This window comes from Eriocheir sinensis, chromosome 22 (genome assembly GCF_024679095.1).
Source record: "Eriocheir sinensis breed Jianghai 21 chromosome 22, ASM2467909v1, whole genome shotgun sequence".
In the NCBI taxonomy this organism is placed as follows: Eukaryota; Metazoa; Arthropoda; class Malacostraca; order Decapoda; family Varunidae; genus Eriocheir; species Eriocheir sinensis.
Genome location: NC_066530.1, coordinates 19,653,810 through 19,676,309, shown reverse-complemented (window position 1 = coordinate 19,676,309; position 22,500 = coordinate 19,653,810). Strand labels below are relative to the sequence as shown.

The 22,500-nt window shown below is 41.5% G+C and overlaps 1 protein-coding gene across 5 annotated transcripts in view; it reads left to right on the top strand.

The window, feature by feature from the left end:
* The window catches only part of LOC127002228 (aquaporin-7-like), a 36,082-nt gene that overhangs the window by 10,444 nt on the left and 3,138 nt on the right, over positions 1–22,500 (top strand). For 2 of the 5 annotated variants that reach the window (XR_007755899.1, XR_007755900.1), the window contains exons 3-7: positions 11,482–11,746; positions 12,368–12,504; positions 12,597–12,814; positions 13,122–13,291; positions 18,410–18,651. Coding sequence is in view for 2 of the 5 variants with exons in the window: in XM_050868011.1 (XP_050723968.1) it covers positions 11,482–11,746; positions 12,368–12,504; positions 12,597–12,814; positions 13,122–13,291 (790 nt within the window). In the remaining 3 variants the exon portion in view is untranslated. The remainder of the gene's footprint in view (positions 1–11,481; positions 11,747–12,367; positions 12,505–12,596; positions 12,815–13,121; positions 13,292–18,409; positions 18,652–22,500) is intronic. The other 3 variants (XR_007755901.1, XM_050868012.1, XM_050868011.1) reach the window with 3 other exon arrangements.

Here is a 22,500-nt window from a genome sequence, read left to right as displayed (position 1 = left end):
CGTGATCCGAACCAATTAGGAAACGGTATTCAACGATAGGGAAGAGTACTGGAACCTCTTCGTGTGTTGCCTCAAATTACCAGCGCGAAGAAGAAGAGTTGCATGTGTTAGGTGTTGTTGAGGAAGATGCTGAAAGAGATAGTCAGAGGTAGATTGATAGGTAGACATTCTTGCAAAATTTTAGTGAGTTTTTTTTTTAAATGTAACTGGATTGAGGAAGATGCTAAGAAGTAGATAGATGTAGATAAATATAGATAGATAGATAGATAGAGAGAGAGAGAGAGAGAGAGAGAGAGAGAGAGAGAGAGAGAGAGAGAGAGAGAGAGAGAGACTAGAATGACAAAAAAATGATAAATCGTAGATAAGTCAACCATAATAATAATAATAGGTTTGGATTCCTTCAGTTTGGGTTCAGGTTAAGTTTTGGGTCAATTCCCGAGCATACCGCGCGGCGCGTTGCCCCTGAGTTCAACTCCATCCCTTGACCTCTAACACTGTGGTTTGCGCGCAGCCGTTAGCTCCGTCATATAGTGACCTTTGACCTTTTGAAGTTTATTATAGTTTGGCTTTCTCTTCCTACGTCGCTACTATTACTACTACTACTACTACTACTACAACTATTACTACTACTATTGTTACTGCTACTGCTGCTACTACTACTACTACTATTCCTCTCTTTCCTTCTGACAGAGTGACTGATCGGCTGACTGTCATACCGCAGGGATGGAGTATTCATATTCGGTATTCGTATTCGAATACATTGAATATCGTATTTGAGTGTATTCGTATCCGAATAAGTATTGATAGAAATCAAAGTATTCTCATTCGTATTCGAATACAAGGGGAAAGTATTCGTATTCTGCGAATAATTGACGAATACTTCAAAATTTATTATCATAAATAACAGCCGTTGTTCCCTACAACTCCAGCCTCCCGCTGGGCGGACGTGTAGTCGTCGTGTACAGTACAGGGTTCGCAGACTGTGACAGCGCGGCTGGACGCTGGAGTCAGACTCACTTGCCACTTGGCAGTGTGTACGCTGCATGAATGTGTGTTCATGTTCATTTTAGTGCCGCATAACTTCAGAACAGTTCTACACAGTTACATCAAGAAGGTAGTTTTCAGTGAAAAGTATTCATGAATGTATTCATGAATACTTTCAAGAAGTATTCGTATTTGTATTCGAATTAACAACATTTCAGTGTAGTCGAATTCATATTCGTGTTCGTTGGAATTTGAAGTATTCGTATTCAAATACACAATTCTAATATTCACTCCATCCCTGACTGACTGACTGACTGACTAACTGACTGACCGATTCGAATGAGTGCATGAGTGACTCTCCCTAAAACGAGTTTTATGGACTTATTTCATATTTCTTTCTCTTTTTTTTTTTCTTATGATTTCGCAAGATTCCTTTCATTCCATTTTTCATGTTATGGATTTGACTTGTAATGCAGAGAGAGAGAGAGAGAGAGAGAGAGAGAGAGAGAGAGAGAGAGTTACTATACAAGGTTGAATTAATTTTCTGACACTTGTGGATGTAATTTACCTCCATGTTACCTCCTTCTCCTCCTCCTCCTCCTCCTCCTGTTACTTCCTAGCGACATAATGGAGTCGAAAGTTCTTGTGTCCATACTTAAAAGGAATTTGATCCCTTTTATGCAAGTCACAAGCAATCCGAAAGTTTTTGAAGACTGTTATTTCATGTTTTCCTCCTCCTCCTCCTCCTCCTCCTCCTCGTTCCCCAATTTGATCCCTTTTATGCAAGTCACAAGCAATCCGAGAGTTTTTGCAGCCTGTTATTCCATGTTTTCCTCCTCCTCCTCCTCCTCCTCCTCCTCCTCTTCTTCCCCCTCCTCCTCCTCCTCCTCCTCGTTCCCCAGTGTTTTTTTTTTTTTCCTTCTAATTCCGAAATAAAACAGAGAAAGAGGGGAATGGAAGGGAAGGAAACGAGGGGGAAGGAAGGAAGAAAAAGAGGAAGGAGGAGAGGAAGAAGGGAGAAGGAAGAATAAGAAGAGTAGAGGAAGACAGAAGGAAGAAGGAGAGGAGGGAATGAAGAAAGGAAGTGAAGGAAGAGAAGGAAAGGACGAGAGAGAAGAGAGAGAAAATAATAGCGAAATTAAGGAGGGAAGGAAGGTGAGGAATTATAAGAAGGGAGAGATAAGGGAAGAGATAAGAGGAGATAAGAAGACATGAAAGAAGAAGACTAGAATATAAATTAGAGAAGAAGAAAAGGAGGATTAAAAGATAAAAACAAGATAGGAGGAAGGAAAGAAGGAAGGAAGAGAATATGAATTCCAATGCGAGAGAGAGAGAGAGAGAGAGAGAGAGAGAGAGAGGTTACAAAAAGCAGAGACAAAAGTGAAAGACAGGAGAGGGAAGAGGAGGAGGAAGGAAGGAGGAAGGAAGGAAGGAAGGAAAAAGGGAGAGAGAGAGAGAGAGGTTATAAATAGCAGAGAGACAAAAGTGAAAGACAGGAGAAGGAGGAGGAGGAGGAGGAGGAGGAGGAAGGAAGAAAAAAAAAAAAAAAACGTGTAGGAAACATAAAAACCTTATCACATGTAATTATTATTATTGTTTTTTTCATTTCACTTCCGAGGTCATGAGAGAGAGAGAGAGAGAGAGAGAGAGAGAGAGAGAGACGTACAGGAAACGTTCAATTCATTCCAACAAGACTTCGTAGCCACCTGTTTCGAGAGAGAGAGAGAGAGAGAGAGAGAGAGAGAGAGAGAGAGAGAGAGAGAGAGAGAGAGAGAGAGAGAGAGAGAGAAACTTAAAAATCACCATCACTTCTCATTACATAGTTGACGTTGCACACACACACACACACACACACACACACACACACACACACACACACACACACATAGTTGTCATGGTCGTAGCTGGAGGTGAAAAGAGACGATGAGTGAAAGTGAGAGAGAGAGAGAGAGAGAGAGAGCAATAAATTAACTCTTCTTTGTAATTTCTTTTCTTTCTTTTTGGCATTCGTGTCTGGAGATAATCATAAACAAGAGTAATTATGCCACTATGAATGCAGCAACAACAACAACAACAACAACTACTACTACTACTACTACTACTACTATTATTACTACTATAACTGCTACTACAACTACTGTTACTACTACTACTACTACTACTATTACTACTACTACTACTACCACTGTCATTAACACCACCACCACCACCACCACTTCTACTACTACTACTACTACTACTACTACTACTGCCAAGTCATCTTCCGTTTCAGTCGTCCATTTCCTTCAATTTTCCTGTTTTATTTTCTCTAATTTGAGGTCAGAAATGAGAGAGAGAGAGAGAGAGAGAGAGAGAGTAATTAGAAGTACTTAAGTGTAGGAATCTTCTTGCTATTATGTGTAATTTTGTGTTATATGTTACTGTAGAGGTCACTGCTACTACTACTACTACTACTACTACGCTCTCTCTCTCTCTCTCTCTCTCTCTCTCCAACCGGTTTATAAATTGCCAATAAAACTTTTCTCTCTCTCTCTCTCTCTCTCTCTCTCTCTCTCTCTCTCTCTCTCTCTCTCTCTCTCTCTCTCTCTCTCTCTCTCTCTCTCTCTCTCTCTCTCTCTCTCTCTCTCTCATCTTGGCAGAACTGTATTTCGCTCTGAACCTTTGATTTGGCAACACTTATTAATTTTGCCTTAAAGGAGACATACAGAGAGAGAGAGAGAGAGAGAGAGAGAGAGAGAGAGAGAGAGAGAGAGAGAGATTGCTCTAAATTTAATATGAAAGTTAAATCATGACTTTTTTTCGCACACGAATGAAAAGGCAAAAAAAATAATAATAATTCCTTACATGATTTTGGATATTCATTTTCTTTATCTTTTTAATTAAATGGAAAGGGAGGAGGAGGAGGAGGAAAGAGGAGGAGGTGGAGCGGGAGGGGTTGTAATAATAATAGTAGTAGTAGTAGTAGTAGTAGTAATAGTAGTAGTACCATTTACCTTTGCAAATACGAACATTATCTTAAACCTCTCTCTCTCTCTTCTAATCAACATCTACTCTAATTTTTCACTGATTTCTGGCTCACTCTTAACACATTACAAACTTCCCTTCCAATAACCCATTCATGCCTGTCTTAGCTTATCTCTTATCACCCACAACAAACCCCTTCACCCACCTCAACCTTATCTAAGCCATAAAGACCTTTTTTTCAGAAGTTTTCGCCTCTCAGAACAACGATTTCCACAGGTCATAAAGGAGATGAGTCCGGTTCTCCTCATGAGCGTATATTTACGTTCGTGGTACAGAGGAGTCCTTGTCAAACTATCACTAGGCTCATAACACTACCCACACAACCACTATGAAAGTCTTGTCAAACTATCACTAGACTCATAACACTACCCACACAACCTCTACGAAAGTCTTGTCAAACTATCACTTGACTCATAACACTACCCACACAACCTCTATGAAAGTCTTGTCAAACTATCACTAGACTCATAACACTACCCATGGAAATACTAACATACCCCCACAACCTCTACGAAAGCCTTGTCGAACTATCACTAGGCTCATAACACAACCCACTGAAATATTAACTCACACAACCTCTATATGACAGTTGCAAGACCCATATTTTCAAACATCTCAGAGCTTACACACACATATGATCATGCTTTCGTAGAGGTTGTGTGTATTAGTATTTCCATGGGTAGTGTTATGAGCCTAGTGATAGTTTGACAAGGCTTTCGTAGAGGTTGTGTGTGTGTGTGTGTGTGTGTGTGTGTGTGTTAGTATTTCCATGGGTAGTGTTTTGAGCCTAATGATAGTGTGACAAGGCTTTCGTAGAGGTTGTGTGTGTGTGTTAGTATTTCCATGGGTAGTGTTACGAGCCTAGTGATAGTTTGACAAGGCTTCTACTGCACCATGAACAAGAAAACCCACTCATGAGGAGAAAGCAACTCATCTCCTTTGTGGCCTTAGGAAATACTCGTAGTTGCTGTGAGAACCGAAAGCGTCTCAGAAAACTTACCTTGACATAACGTGTTGTCGGCTTATGTCTTTACTGAGAGCCTTGGAATTCTAAGTAAAGACATCAAATACCGTATCACGATCCTCTCCCTCTCCCCCTCTCCCTCTCCCTCTCTCTCTCTCTCTCTCTCTCTCTCTCTCTCTCTCTCTCTCAACCTTGGTACAAAGACTATTACGAAGAAAGAAAGAAAGTGAGCTATTTCTCTTCAGGTCATTGCGGGAAATAATCACACGACGCCAAGGTGAGAGAGAGAGAGAGAGAGAGAGAGAGAGAGAGAGAGAGAGAGAGAGAGAGAGAGAGAAGAAAAAACTTACGATACATAATTTTATATCCTCCTCCTTCTCCTCCCCCTCCTCCTCCTCCTCCTCCTGCCATAAACGTTTGGATCCCGGCAATAAAACGTTTTAAATAGAAGTCTGATTCTACAACGTTTATCAGAGGTAGTTTCTTTCTTTTTTTTTGTTGATCCTAAAAAGAAAGAAAGAAAGAAAGAAAGAGAGAAAGAAAGAATGAGATGTATAATGAGGAGAGAGAGAGAGAGAGAGAGAGAGAGAGAGAGAGAGAGAGAGTTACAAAAGAAAGCTAACTTACTCGTATTTCCTTCCACTGGCAATCTTATACTATCTTTTTTTTCTTTTTTCTTTTTTTCTTATTTTTTGTGGTTATTTTTTTATATTTTTTTAATATTTTTACGTAAGGACTTTTATTATTATTATTATTATTATTATTATTATTATTATTATTATTATTATTATTATTATTATTGTTATTATTATTATCATTCGTTCTAAGGAGAGAGAAAGGAGGAGGAAAGAGAGAAGGGAGAGAGAAGAAAAGAAGAGGAGGAGGAGGAAAAGGGGAGGAAAGGAGGAGAGATAACTGGAAGGAAAGCGATGATAAGAAGGGAGGAAGGAGAGAAATGGAGGAGGGGAGATAAGAGAGAGGAGGAGGAGGAGGAGGAGGAGAAGGGGGTAGTGGAAGCATTACGAGAGAGAATGAGGAGGGAGGGAGGGAAAGATGGAGGGAAGGAGGGAGGGAGGGAGGGAAAGATGGAGGAAAGGAGGGAGGGAGGGAGGGAGAGGTGAGGAAAGACGAGAGGAAACTGAGAAGGTGGTTGCCGTGTGTGTGTGTGTGTGTGTGTGTGTGTTTTTTGTCTCTCTCTCTCTCTCTCTCTCTCTCTCTCTCTCTCTCTCTCTCTCTCTCTCTCTCTCTCTCTCTCTCATGACCTCACCTCAACTCGTCTTCATTACCTGTGACTCTCTCTCTCTCTCTCTCTCTCTCTCTCTCTCTCTCTCTCTCTCTCTCTCTCTCTCTCTCTCAACGGAAATGACGTAAGACTTCATTAAGAAAACTTTCCAGGTAAAGAGAGAGAGAGAGAGAGAGAGAGAGAGAGAGAGAGAGAGAGAGTAGGCTATAGGAAAAATTATATAAGTAGTCATAGTGACCTCACACACACACACACACACACACAGTTTTCCTCTTTCCTCCAATTCTTACTATTCTCTTTCCTCCCTCTCTTTCTTCCTCCTCTTCTTTCCTCCTCTCCTCTTCTTCTTTCTCCTTTCCTCCTCTTCTTCCTCTTCTTCCTCCTCTTTAGTAAACAATTGTATAGATTCCAATGCTCCTAATCGTGCGAAGAATCGATTCGCGTTATATAAGGAGAAGAAGGAGGAGGAGGAGGGGAGGAGGGAGAGGAGGAGGAGGAAGATCATAAAGAAGTTTGAAAGATAGAGAGGACAAGGGGGAGAGAGGGGAGGAAAGGAAGGGAGAGAAGGGAAAGAGAGGAAAGAGAGAGGAAGGGAGAGAAAGAAGGACAAGAAAGAGGAAGAAAAAAAAACAGGAATTAGAAAAGAAGAAAGAAAATGGAAGAAGGGAGATTACGAAAGTAGTAGTAGTAGTAGTAGTAGTAGTAGTAGTAGTGGTGGTGGTGGTGGTAATAGTAGTAGTAGTAGTAGTAGTAGTAGTAGTAGTAGTAGTAGTAATAGTTGTTGTTGTTGTTGTTGTTGTTAACCTTGGCATTTACGGGAAGTAGCAACAACCTCATAAGGATAAACTTTTTGTGTCTGTCTGTCTGTCCTTAAAATGAGAGAGAGAGAGAGAGAGTAGTGATATATCTTATTTTTGGTCAGTAATTTCATATATCCTCAATTTCCATCTCTCTCTCTCTCTCTCTCTCCCATATTATAACCCTAATATATAACTCCTTACACCCTTTAATGCCTTGCTAAGATATTTATTCCCTCTCTCTGTTGACAAATACGTTATTCATATACTAATGGAGGTAATAATAATAATAATAATAATAATAATAATAATAATAATAGGAATAAGAAGAATGGGGAATAAGGAAATGTGATAAATGAGGTAATAAGGAAATGTGGGTTGGTGGCTGTTTCCTCTCCCTTTCCTCCCCCCTTTTCTCTCTCTCTCTCCCTTTCTCTTCCTCCCTTTCTTTCTCTTTCTCTCCCTTTTCCATATATCTCTTTCCTCTCCCTTTCTCTCTTCTTATATTCTCTCTCTCTCTCTCTCTCTCTCTCTCTCTCTCTCTCTCTCTCTCTCTCTCTCTCTCTCTCTCTCTCTCTCTCTCTCTCTCTCTCTCTCTCTCTCTCTCTCCCATACATACAATCCCCTACATAAATTATCCAATAAACATCGACGATTACAGAATGACGCAACCGCTCGCTAAAGGACCAATCAGCGCTTAGCTTCGCCTCGCATCGGCCAATCAGAACCCGGGAAACCCTTGCACCTATTCCAGTTAACAGTGTTATGGGTGGAAGAGGAGGAGGAGGAGGAGGAAGAGGAGGAGATAGTAAGCACTGATGAAGGGAGGAGAGAGTGACAAGAATCTGATAAATAAATGATACAAAGAAGAGAAGAAGAATAAAGAAGAGGAGGAGGAGGAGGAGAAAGGAATATTAATGAAGGAGAAAGGAGGAGTAAATTATAATAGAGAGAGAGAGAGAGAGAGAGAGAGAGAGAGATAGTCACAATGCTATGAAACTGAATAAGGTTAACACGGATAGGGGAAAAAAGCTAATTCTCTCTCTCTCTCTCTCTCTCTCTCTCTCTACCTTGACTTATGTAATTCCCGTAAGATATTGAGAGAGAGAGAGAGAGAGAGAGAGAGAGAGATGAATAGTGTACGTTTTGCAATGTGTGTACTTGCGTATGTGCGTATTTTGTGCGTGTGTGCGTGTGTGTGTGCATCCACCTAACCCCACCCTTCCTGTGTGTGTGTGTGTGTGTGTATTTAGGTTAGTGAATCCTCACCTACTTCCTATATATTTATCCTCTCTCTCTCTCTCTCTCTCTCTCTCTCTCTCTCTCTCTCTCTCTCTCTCTCTCTCACCTTCAACCTTTACCTTCGAACTCTCTAAACACGTTTTTTCTGCGTCTCAAACTCGTTCTCTTTACTCTTTACATAATATACAAAACAAAGCACGTAGCAATGGGTTTAAGGTGGATATATTCAGATTCAACAATAACATAGGCAAGAATTGGTTTACTAACAGAGTGGTGGATGAGTGGAACAGCCCTGGCAGTCATGTGGTGAGTGAGTGCCAATACTAACAGTGTGGTGGATGAGTGGAACAGGCCTGGCAGTCATGTGGTGAGTGAGTGCCAATACTAACAGAGTGGTGGATGAGTGGAACAGGCCTGGCAGTCATGTGGTGAGTGAGTGCCAATACTAACAGAGTGGTGGATGAGTGGAACAGGCCTGGCAGTCATGTGGTGAGTGAGTGCCAATACTAACAGAGTGGTGGATGAGTGGAACAGGCCTGATAGTCATGTAGTGAGTGAGTGCCAATACTAACAGAGTGGTGGATGAGTGGAACAGGCCTGACAGTCATGTAGTGAGTGCCAATACTAACAGAGTGGTGGATGAGTGGAACAGGCCTGGCAGTCATGTGGTGAGTGAGTGCCAATACTAACAGAGTGGTGGATGAGTGGAACAGGCCTGATAGTCATGTGGTGAGTGAGTGCCAATACTAACAGAGTGGTGGATGAGTGGAACAGGCCTGGCAGTCATGTGGTGAGTGAGTGCCAATACTAACAGAGTGGTGGATGAGTGGAACAGGCCTGACAGTCATGTGGTGAGTGAGTGCCAATACTAACAGAGTGGTGGATGAGTGGAACAGGCCTGACAGTCATGTGGTGAGTGAGTGCCAATACTAACAGAGTGGTGGATGAGTGGAACAGGCCTGGCAGTCATGTAGTGAGTGCCAATACTAACAGTGTGGTGGATGAGTGGAACAGGCCTGACGGTCATGTGGTGAGTGAGTGCCTATACTAACAGAGTGGTGGATGAGTGGAACAGGCCTGACGGTCATGTGGTGAGTGAGTGCCAATACTAACAGAGTGGTGGATGAGTGGAACAGGCCTGGCAGTCATGTTGTAAATGTCAATAGTATAGATAGATTCAAGAAGAGGTTAGGTAAGTTCATGGATAGTGAGGTAGGGCGGGGTTAGGCTTACAGAACTTGCCTTGTATGAACCTACCGACCTCTTGCAGATTCCTTACGTTCTTATACTCTCTCTCTCTCTCTCTCTCTCTCTCTCTCTCTCTCTCTCTCTCTCAATCGCCGGATATACCAATAGGCGACGACAGGAAGGTTTAATATATATACAATAGGAACAGGAAGAAGAAGAAGAAGAAGAAGAAGAGGAAGGAAAGTTAAAGATGCACCTTCTAATCTCACTGTACCCAAAACAGGTTAAAAAGAATCAGGTTGCAAAGGTTATCGACAAAGAGGAGTTAGAGAGAGGGTTCGATTCCCCTTACCTAACCCCTCTTTCCCTCTCTCTCTCTCTCTCTCTCTCTCTCTCTCTCTCTCTCTCTCTCTCTCATAATAATAATAATAATAATAATAAGAAGAAGAAGAAGAAGAACGAAAAGAAGAAAAAAAAAGAGAAAGATGAAACAAAAAAAAGCATTACATAATCGTGAAACAGAAAACCGAGAGAGGGAAAAAAAGAAGACGAAGAAGAAGAAGAAGAAGAAGAAGAAGACGGAAGTGAAGAAGATTAAATGAGCTTCGGTTACGTCTGTCTGTCTCTCTGTCTGTCTGCTTGTCTGTTTGTATGTACGTAAGTGTGTGTCATATAAGCCTTGCAAGCAGTCAGGGCACACGCACACACACGCAATAGGCTAACCCGGAAGCAGGAAGGGGCGGGGCTTAGGAAGGGGGCGTGGCCTAGCTGTCATGTTAGTTTGAACGCCTCACGTCAGCTTAATCTGAACGAGTCTCCTCAAACCAGGTCGCTGTCATGTTAGTCTGAACTTTTCTTTGCTTTTGAATTCTTGGTTATTATTTTTTTCCTTCTCTCTTGCTCCTTCATCCTTCCTTCCATTTCTTTTCCTTCCCTATTCTTTCCCTTCCCTCTTTCCTCCTTCCTCCCTACTCTCGTTTACTCTGCCTCTCCTCCCTTTCTCTCCCTCTTTCTTCCTTTCTTACTCTCCTTCTCTCCCTTTTGCATATCTCTCTGTTTACCTTATTTTCCTTTTTTTTTTATTCCTTTCCTTCCTATTCTTTCCAAACACCCTTTTATTTCCTCACTTCCCTCTTTCCTACTTTCTCCCTACTCTCGTTTACTCTGCCTTTCCTCCTTTTCTCTCCCTCTTTCTTCCTTTCCTACTCTCCCTCTCTCCCTTTTCCATATCTCTCTGTTTACCTAATTTTCGTTTTTTTTTATTACTCCAGTTTTAGACGATTGTTCTTATTCTTCGTATTTTCGAATGTCAAGGTCATCTGATTATGGCACTTCGAACCTGCTTCCCCTTCACTCAGGCGGAAACTTGATAAAAAAAACTTGATAGGGAGACGGAAGAAAACAGAACTTTGCCGATCTTCCATAACGATAAAAGGTAGAGACGAAAATTTAATCCGCAACAAGAGAGCAGAGTACAGAAAGGATAGCTCTCCCTTCCTTCTTTTCCTCTCTTATATACTTTACATCTATTCCTCCTTCTTCGCCTCTATCCTATCTTTTCCTCGTCCTTTCCCTCTCTACATTCTCCTTCCTTCAACTCTGTACATCTTTCTTTCTTCATCTCTATCCATCCTTCCTTCATCTCTCTATCCATGTTGTTCTTTTCTTTCCGTCCACCTTCAACCTTTACACACACACGCAGCCCTCCCCTAAACCTCACCTTCTCTTCTTTCACGCACCATTCCCTTAAACCTCACCTTCTCTTCCAACAGGCCTTCGGAACAGCCTCAGTAACCTAGAGCACCCTTACTAACCAGCACTAACCTGAACCTCACCTAAACCTAACCTAACCTATTCTTACACGCCGCACCACTCCCCTTAACCTCACCTTCTCTTCTTACAGGCCTTCGGGACAGCCTCAGTAACCCAGAGCATCCTCACTAACCATCACTCCCCTAATCCTAACCCTCTTTTGTTACAGCTCTCTCTAATCCAGCCACACGCAGCACTCCCCTAAACCTCATCTTCTTTTTTTACAGGCCTTCGGGACAGCCTCAGTGGCCCAGTGCATCCTCACTAACAAAGCTAACGGGGACTTCTTCTCTATCAACTGGGGATGGGGCATTGGCGTGACGCTGGGGGTGCTGGTGAGCGGGGGCATCAGCGGGGGGCACATCAACCCAGCTGTCTCCGTGTCCCTAGCGGTCTGGGGTAAATTTCCCTGGAATAAGGTCCCGATCTATATGATTGGCCAGTACATCGGGGCCTTCCTTGCCTCTGCTATGGTCTACGGGGTGTACCTGAGTGAGTATAGCTTTATTTTTTCTTTGTTTTTGTTTTTTTAGTTTATCTGTGTTGTGTTGTGTTGTGTTAGTGTGGTGTAATTGTTTGTGTTAGAGTGAGTGTGTGAATGAGTGAGTGAATGAGTGAGAGGGTGACAATGGGCTCTAAATTACCCTCCAAAAAAAATAAAGAGAGGAACTTGTTAGCATCGAAATTTTTGACAAGAAACTGAACAATTGATGATATTTTGCTCCTCTTTCCCTTCCCCCTCTCCTTCTTCTTTCTCCTCCTCTTCCTCCTCCTCTTTCATTGTCCAATTCTTCCATATTTCCTGTTTATTTCCCTTTCTTCCTTCTCTTCTTTCCTCCCTGTCCTTCACTACTACACCATCTCCCTCCTTCCCTCCTCCTCCTTCCTCCTTCACAACCACACTTCATTTCCTTCCTTCCTTCCTTCCTCCTTCCCTATTCTTCCTACACCCTTCCTCAATCTCCTCCTTCCATCTCCTTTCCTTTCTTCCTTCTCTATACTTCCCTATTTTTTTTCTTCTCCTTACCTCTCCTTCCTATTCCTCCTTCTCTATCCTTTCCCATCCCATTTTCCTTCTCCTCCTTCCTCTTTCCTTCCTATTACTCTCCACAGACGCATTGGACAGCTTCGAAGGGGACCGAACATTGGCCACTGCTGGGATCTGGGCAACCTATCCTGGCTCAATCACCAACGTTAACGGAACGGTGATGACTGACTACCTGTCCAGCGGTAATGGTTTGGGAGATCAGGTTAGTTTTGTTAAATTCGCAAGGCCCTACACATACATACCTAAATCTATCCTATCTAAACGTATCTAAACCACTCTTTCCCTCTCACACAGGTGGTAGGAACGATGCTGCTGCTAATCTGCGTGTGTGCCATCACGGACCCACGTAACATGGAGGTCCCCAAGGCTCTGATCCCGCTCTTCGTCGGGTTCACGGTCATCAACATCGGTGTCTGCTTCGGCTTCAACTGCGGCTATGCGATCAACCCAGCCCGAGACCTTGCCCCGAGGATCTTCACTCTCGTTGGTGGATGGGGGAGCGATACGTTTAGGTAAGGAGGAGAAGGAGGAGGAGGAAGAGGAAGTGTAGGGTCTGATCATGTGTTGAACTCGTGGTTACCAATTTCATCACCAGTTCAACTCCACTTCATCACCATCACAGTATCACCAACGCCCATTGTATATCACCACGGCCCATCCATAGACCTCACCACCACCAACACCACCACCGTCCAACACCAATTCATCACCAGTAACACCTTCTTTCATCACCAATAACATTCGACACCCTCAACATCACCTCTGAAACCTCACCACCATCATCATCACCTCTATCACCACCTCTCTCTCCACCCACAGTGCCACAACCAACGATGGCGTGGCATGGTGGTGGGTGCCAGTGGTCGGCCCTCACATCGGCGCCATCCTGGGAGTCACCGTCTACGAGGTCTTTATCGGACTGCACCACCCTGAGGCCCAAGAGTTCACGCTGCCGCAAGTCACGCCGCACCAGGACACCTCCACCGGTAGTGAGTTCTGTTTTGCTACCTAGCTTGGGGTCACTTCTTTCCACGGGGGAATTCGCGTGCAGGGAGAGGGATGGACGGTAGCTAGAGATGGAGTGAGGGTTCCAGCGTGACTCCTCTTGTTTTGACGGGGATTACGCGTGGAAGGAAGGGAACGGACGGTAGCGAGAGATGGGGTTCAGTTTTTCTACCTAGCTTGGCCTGTCTCCTTTTTTCGGGGGAATTCGCGCGGAGGGAGACGAACGAGTGACAGCTAGAGATGGGGTGAGTTCTAGCATGGCCTCTCTTGTGTCCACGGGGGATTTAACTTGAGGGGAGGCGGACGTGTGAGAGTTAGAGATGGAATGAGAGTTCTAGCATGGACTCTCTTGTTTCCACGGAGTATCTGGCGTAGAAGGAGACGGACCTGTGATAGTTAGAGATGGGGTGAGAATTCTAGTGTGGGCTCTCCTGTTTCCTAGGGGGAATTCGCGTGAGGGAAGACGGACGTGTGGTAGCTATAGAGATCGGGTGAGAGTCCTAGCGTGGCCTCTCTTGTGTCCACGGGGGATTTCGCGGGGAAGGAAGAGGCTTGAAGTAAGATAGCAAGAGATGGAGTGTCTTAAATGGACTATATGGAAAGAAAGAAGGAGAGTTGAGCTTAAAGACGAGAAGACAACAGATAAGGAACAGGAGATCAGAAAGGGACAGAAGGAAGGAGGAAAGAAGAAATGGGTGTAGGTTATAACGAAGGAATATTTAGAAAGAAGAGAATAGAGAAAAGGAAGATAAAAAGAAGAATGCTGAATGTAGAGAGATGAAAATAGGATAGAAGGGGATGAACAAGGAATAGAAGAAGGGGGGACGTAAGAAGTTAGAAGAGGGGAATGAGAGAAAAAGAAAGAATATAAAAAAACATTGAGAGGCAGGCAGCAGATAAGGTTAGTAGATATATTTTTTAGTGTATAAGAATTAGGTTAGATAGATAATCTCTCAAATCTATCTATCTATCATATATATAATTTAAGGTTGCATTATTATTATTATCATTATTATTATTATTACTGCACAATGTTATGCTACTTATATCTCACCCTTTTTGCAAGTTACTTATTCACCTTTATCTAAATACTTATCTACTTAAATCTATCTATCTGTCTTTCTATCTATCTGTCTATCTAAAGGCCTTGCACTGGAAGATAATACAGAGAATAAAATTGAGGTGAGTAATATTTCTCTCTCTCTCTCTCTCTCTCTCTCTCTCTCGGCACTAGAGCAATAATTGTAATGCTATAATAGATTTAGTTTTAACCACACGTACCACCACCATCACCACCACCACCACCACCACCACCATCACCACCACCACCACCACCACCACCACTGCTACCACTATTGCTACTACCACCACTACTGCATTACTAGCACGGGTATTACTTGCCAAATCACCACCACCACCACAATCACCACTATCACCACCACCACCACCACTATAAATAATCAATAAGAATCACACCCCATTGGTTTATATATGGGAATTAAACCTTAAAGACCATATTAATTTCATACGTGAGAAAAAAAGGGAATTATTGGTGTTATTTTGCGTGATCGGAATATAAAAGAAAAATAAACTTGACGTCACCGAATTCGAAAATGAGGAAAAAAAAAAGATAAATAAATTGTCGTACATTTGGCAATACACGGAATTCGAAGAAGGGTTAAAAAGAATAAACAGGAAAAAGAAGCGAAAAAAAAGAATTGTCGTACATTTGGCAATACACAAATTCGAAAATGAAAAAAAAAAAAAGAGAATTGTCGTACATGTGGCAATACACCAAATTCGAAAATGGGGTAAAAAAGAAACGAAAAAAGAATTCTCGTACATTTGGCAATACACCAAATTCGAAAATGAGAAAAAAAACAGCAAAAGAAAAGTCTAATTATCGTACATTTGGCATCAGTAAGTATATCAAATTATCTTCCTTTTTCTGCCACACTCGAATACGAAAGAAAAAATAAAATAAATGACTGATGTTTGGCGCGAAAAACAACGAAGAAACAAAAGACGATCGGAAAGTTTATTCGCCTCATAAAAAACGGAGTGGTGGAGGCGGCGTCATTTCCTTCCTCCTCCTCCTCCACCTCCTTATCTTCCTCTCCTCTTTCTTCGTCGTCCTCGTCCTCCTCCTCCTCTTACTCATGATACTTCTCATCTAACTTGTATCCTCCTCCTCCTCCTCCTCCTCCTTCTCCTCTTACTCATAATACTTCTCATATAACTTGCACCCTCCTCCTCATCCTCCTCCTCCTCCTTCCCTTCCTTCCCCTCATACAAACACATCATCTAGCTTGGGTTCCTTAGCTCCCTCGCCGCTACCCAAAGACAGCTTAACACAACCTCTCTAGTCCCTTTTGCCGTCACTAGTGTAGCGCAACTAACTATTTAACTGGCCTGGGGTTCGAATCCTGGTTGGGTGGAGAGCATGCAAGCCGGGATATTAGATGCTGTTTTTTATCGCGGAAACTTTAAGAAATGTCAAATTTGCAAGACAAGACCAAGAAGCTCCTCTTGACGTCATTACTTCATCTGGTTATTTTATCTTCGTATAGAGTTTCGCGTGTGAAGTTTATAATGTTGTTTTTTTGTTGTTGCTTTCGTAGCGGCGCATGTCAACGAAGTGTGTGTGCATGTGGTTGTAGGCGTGGGTGTAATTTATCCAAGGCCTGATCACGCGCTGGACCCGTCATCGCAAGCAAGTCCCGCTCTATTAGAACAAGGCTCATTAGTCGATCTCTGGGTACAAGCGGGACTTTCACATGTACACCACCTCACACCCTCGGTCCCCCTTGCTCAAGAGAGAGAGAGAGAGGGGGAGCGATGGAGGGAGGGAAGGGGAACAGGAAAAGCAAATTAGATCATATTTTAATTTTGCCAGTCACGGAGATTTCACGCAATTACCGCCTCAATTAAACTACATAAAATAATATATGAAAAAAAAGTGGTTCGTGCCGTGAAATCGAAATTCGTAACACCAATTAGACTGTCGGACACACCTAAGAAAAAACTATCGAATCTAGGCTATCGAATTCTCTCTTTAAATTACTGGAACCTAACGAGTCTTACGTTTAATAAGAGTGAGCAACAGGAACAACATCAGGAGTCTGCAAGAGTCCAGTCAACTCCTTTAAAACAAATTAAAATATATCCTCTCTATCCACGTATTTATTTATCTAAGCTATTTTTGAGGTGTCTATCGTATTGGCACTCATCTCATGACTGCCAAATCTGTTCCACCCACATATTTAACCTATTATTGCAGTGTCTATCGTACTGGCACTCACCACATGACTGCCGGGCACTTGTTTAACCCATTCTTAAAGTGTATCATACTGGCACTCACCTCATGACTGCCAGGCCTTGTAATACGCATTCTTAAAGTATCTATCGAATTGGCATTCACCACATGACTGCCGGGCACTTGTTTAACCCATTCTTAAAGTGTCTATCATACTGGCACTCACCACATGACTGCCGGGCACTTGTTTAACCCATTCTTAAAGTGTCTATCGTACTGGCACTCACCACATGACCCCCAGGCCTTGTTATACCCATTCTTAAAGTGTCTATCGTACTGGCACTCACCACATGACCCCCAGGCCTTGTTATACTCATTCTTAAAGTGTCTATCGTACTTTCACTCACCACATGACCCCCAGGCCTTGTTATACCCATTCTTAAAGTGTCTATCGTACTGGCACTCACCACATGACCCCCAGGCCTTGTTATAACCATTCTTAAAGTGTCTATCGTACTGGCACTCACCACATGACCCCCAGGCCTTGTTATAACCATTCTTAAAGTGTCTATCATACTTTCACTCACCACATGACCCCCAGGCCTTGTTATAACCATTCTTAAAGTGTCTATCATACTTTCACTCACCACATGACCCCCAGGCCTTGTTATAACCATTCTTAAAGTGTCTATCGTACTGGCACTCACCACATGACCCCCAGGCCTTGTTATACCCATTCTTGAAGTGTCTTATATATTGGCACTCACCCCATGACAGCCAGGCCTTGTTAAACCCATTCTTGTAGTGTCCATAGTATTGGCACTCACCCCATGAATGCCAGGCCTGTTCCACGCACTCGTTAAACCAATTCTTGAAGTGCCTATCGTATTGGCACTCACCCCATGTAGTGTTAAGTCTATCCTTGGTGTGTTTATCGTATTGGCACTCCACATGACTGCCAGGCCTTGTTAAACCTATTCTAAAGTGTCTATCGTACTGGCACTCACCCCATGACTGCCATGCCTGTTCCACGCATCCACCACTCTGTTAGTAAACGAATTATTGCCTATGTAGAGTCAATGGGAGTTTGTTTAGCGTTAATATAATATAAAAAAAAATTCGACGAAGGAAATTGACGAAGTAAGATTGAGTTTGTTCTTTGAGATACGAATGTGTTTACAACTTGAGGGATTTGAAACGTAGACGAAAAACAACACCAGCAACAACAACAACAAAAACAACAATAATAACACACACAAAACATCACAAAAAATGTATATAGCCTATGTAAATAGAAAAAATAGAAAAAAACAACAATTCACTGACTTAAAATGTACATAACAAAATAACAGAGCAAAAACAAAAATAACAATAACAATAATCAGAAACGCTGTACAGGAGGAAAACAACAATAACAAATAACAACAGTAACAACAACAACAACACCTGAGAGGGAGAAGGTGATTAGTAAGTGAGAGTGAAAGTGTTTAATGACCAAAAAATATTAATGATCTTTTTACCTACCCTCTCCCCCCTACCCCCCCCTTCCCCCTTCATCCCCCCCTCTACCTCCCTTCCCAAATCCCCTCCCTATCTATCTATCTATCTATCTATCTGTCTTTCTTTCGCTGTTTCGTTCTTCCTTTCTCTCTCTCTCTCTGTCAACTTTAATACCACACCCTTTCTCTCTCTCTCTCTCTCTCTCTCTCTCTCATGATCTCTTCCCTTTAAACTTTCTCTCTGTCTGATACATCCTCCTCCTCCTCTTCCTCCTCCTCCTCCTCCTCCGGCTCCTCCTCCTCCCCATCCCGTCCCTTTCCCGTTTTTTTACCTGTCTGTCAACCAGGTTACCGCCTAGTACCTGTCAAGGCTTCTGATTAAGACAGGTGGAGGTGGTGGAGGTGGTGGTGGTGGTGGTGGTGGTGGTGGTGGTGATTGTTTGACCCGAGCTCCTTATGTTCCACCTGTAGTAGTAATACCACCACCTACTACTACTACTACTACTGCTATCCACCCACCTACTACTACTACTTCTACTGCTACTACTACTGCTACTACTACTGCTACGGTGCCTTTATAGGGTGGCAGGTAATTTGCGTGTGTTTTGCGTGTGCGTGCGTTTGCGTGTGTGTGTTTGTGTGTGTGGGGAAGGGAAGGGTAGCTTGTGTGTGTGTGTGTGTGTGTGTGTTTGACAGCCATGCCCGAGAGTGTTTGGATGCAACAAATATAGGGAAGCCAAACAGGTCATTTCATCTCACTAATGGTGTGTGTGTGTGTGTGTGTGTGTGTGTGTGTGTGTGTGTGTGTGTGTGTGTAGAGTGACCGATAATTGGTATAGATAAAATGATAGCCAGCGAATTGGACACACACACACACACACACACACACACACACACACACACACACACACACACACATGACGACAACGAAATGCGCATATTCTCTCAACAACAAGACGAAAAAAAAAAGAAAAAAACACCACTGATTTCATTTTTAAAACACCAAAAAAATATTTAAAAGTCATCCATTTAATAATAACGAAAAAACACACAAACACACAAAAGAGGGAAAAAACAAACAAACACACATAACATTAACAAAACAAGGTCAGGTAAGGTCAAGGAGGCATACACACTATCGCTACGCCTGGCCTCCGGGCTCATCTCCGTCACACTGACCTCATAACCTATGCCCAGAGGCGGAGAAGGAAGGAAATAGTTAGAAGCTGATAAAGAGAGGAGTATAAGATAGCAAGATAAGATAGTAATTAAGTAAGATAGGAAGATCGTAAGACGTTAAGATGAAAACATAGCAATCTTCAGTACTTACGTTGATGACTGTCTTAGATGTTAATTGATGTGTCTGTCTGTCTGTCTGTCTGTCTGTCTTAATAGGAGATAGGCTCGAGCCCTTGTCCATAAGTATCTTGGCTCACTCAGTTCACTTTTTTGTGTGTGTGAATGATCTAGAAATGGAAAAAGAAAGAAAATAGTTTAGTTATACATGAAAACAACAACAAAAAAGACACATTGAGTTTGACAAGACATATGCAAGTGTGTGTGTGTGTCTGTGTGTGCGTGGACATGGGCGTGACTGTACTTATAAATGACCCTGTTTGTGTGTATGTATGTATGTAAGTGCGTTTGTATGTGCGTGTGTGTGCTTGCTGGTTTGTGTGCGTGTGTTCGTGTGTTTGTGTAGACCTTGCATGTGTTTTTCATTAATTCAGTATGTGTGTTTCTTCTCCGTAGTGTTGAACTGCATGGTATTACTGTCATCATTATTATTATTATTATTATTATTATTGTTATTATTATTATTATGGTCGATTCAACTCATATGATAATCAATAACAAAAAACTCTGCCTCAAGGAATAACAAAATAAACAAATAAAATAAAATGAAAATAAAATAAATCATAATATTGTAAAAAGTTTGATATTTCGACACACTATAATTACTCCTGTGCATTATTTTTCTTATTTTCTTTATTATTTTCTTTGTTTCCTTTCCTATTTTCCACATTTATCTATTTATTGCAGCTTTTTTTTTTCCTTTACTCGGCCTTCGTGCAAAAGAATAATAAATGAAAATAAAATACAAATGGCTTCAAACTTAATATACCCGAACAACAACTACAATAACTACTACTACTACTACTACTACTACTACTACTACTACTACTACTACTACTACTACTACTACTACTACTACTACTACTACTACTACTACTACTACTGCAATTAACACTACTAGCCCTACTACTACTACTACTACTACTACTACTACTACTACTACTACTACTACTACTACTACTACTATTACCACACTACTATTACTAATACTAATACTAATACTACAATACCTAAAACTCGTATAATAATTCACTTCGTTTAATTAATCATCATAATAAGAATAGGAATATGAGGAAGAATAAGAAGATAAAGAAGATTAACAACAATAATAACTAATAAAACCCATAGTAAAAATAAACAGACACTCGTTAAGATAATTTTATTCAAGTGTCTGGTCTTGTTATGGTAAGACGAAACCTTATTAGCCTAATATTATTTTTATTATTATTTTTATTACGACTTTTATTTCCTTATCATTATTATCAAGAGTTGTATTACTTTATTATTTTTACTTTTTTATTTCCTTACGCATGTGTTGTTTAGTGTCCTGTCTATTTATCTTTCTTTATTTTCTTGTATTTTTTTTTTTTCGTCTGGGCATTCGAGATTTCCCTTTATTTTTTCTGTTTTCTTTTGTAAGTTATTTTCTATTTCATTTTATTTTCATTATTTCTTATCATTTTTCTATTATTTATTTTGTATTAGTATTCCTTAACTTCTAGACTAACCTATTATTTCTACAACATTTTTTTTTTACGGCTATTGGAATTATTATGTATCATTTTCCATATTTTTTTTCATTATTTTCTATTATTTCCTATTGTTTTTGTATTATTAGCATATCTCATTCTATTAACTTGCATCTAAACTCACATTATATTATTTTCACTATGAGCGTAAGTTTTGTACGACGAATATGTATTAACTGTATATAAGCAACGTATGTATGTATGTATGGGAGCTCTTCAGTGGGCAAATCTGTATGTATACGTATAGAATCTGTATATATGTATGGGCGGTCTTGGCAATACCAACAGCACGAAAATTGGGATAAATATTAATAAGAGTGACCATTTGAAGCATGCGGTGGAGAAAACACTAACACAACACTATTTTTCTCTCTCTGAAAATAGAAGTTGAAAAATACGCCCTTCTCTTATCTGTGGGTGTGTTGGTAATGGTGGTGGTGGTGGTGTAATGTATATAGCCTGTTTTCAGCCTCTTAGTAGCGGTTGTTTCGGCAGCTTTGGTATAACAGGTTTGTGGTGTGCCCAGCGCCGGATTTATTAAACGTGGTGTTAGTTTTCGTCAACAATAATATGGCTGTTTTGTCCTTTCTCACCTGTTTTTAAAGGCGTGGCTTTTTTTTAACGTTCCGCCTATGGCTGGGGTAGGCTTTCTTGGTTGGTCCTGGTGGTCGGCCCCAGCCTGTTGGCGCAGACAAGTTTATAGTGGCGCCATTTTGCTTGGCTCATGCTGCCCCCCGGAGCTCATCTTTGATCCTCTCTCAGAGAGAGAATCTAGAGCCATGGCTCAAAGGTGGTCTTCAGGTCGGCATGTGGGTAGTCGAGGTTACTCGGCGGTGACTGGAAAATCCCAGCCTGAGGCTGCGGGCGAGGCGCAAACCTGCGTCCTCCTGGAAGCGGCGCCCGCACGCTGACTACTCAGCCACCGATTTTTACAATAGAATTTGTAACGTGTCCAACACTTCTAACTAAGTCCTCCCGAAAATATGTAATTAAAAAGCAAAACTCGCCACATGACTTAATAAACACCAATACCACGTTTACAAAATCTGGCGATAGTGCTGAAGGCTTGGGTTTGAGTAAGTACATTGTGGTTTGCTTGGAGTGTTGTCATGCTAAGTAAGGGTAAGTCGATGTTTGTTTTACTGATACCTTTGCCTTTATTATTACTGAATCTTTGATGTAACTATAACTATGATTGACTTTATGCATATCATCTCAGCTCCCATAAGGAAAAATAATTCATACATAATTTATACATAATACTACAAAATATAGATTATCCATTCAGATAATAATTCCCATGTATCAAAATTTCTCTTCATTATTTTCATATTTATCACTTGTAATTTTATATATTTTTTTAGATTTAATCAATAATCTGCATTTGTTTATGTTCTCGTTAGCTAAAAAATCCAAATTGAAGATGATATATTATGATAGGGTCTCTCTCTCTCTCTCTCTCTCTCTCTCTCTCTCTCTCTCTCTCTCTCTCTCTCTCTCTCTCTCTCTCTCTCTCTCTCTCTCTCTCTCTCTCTCTCTCTCTCTCTCTCTCT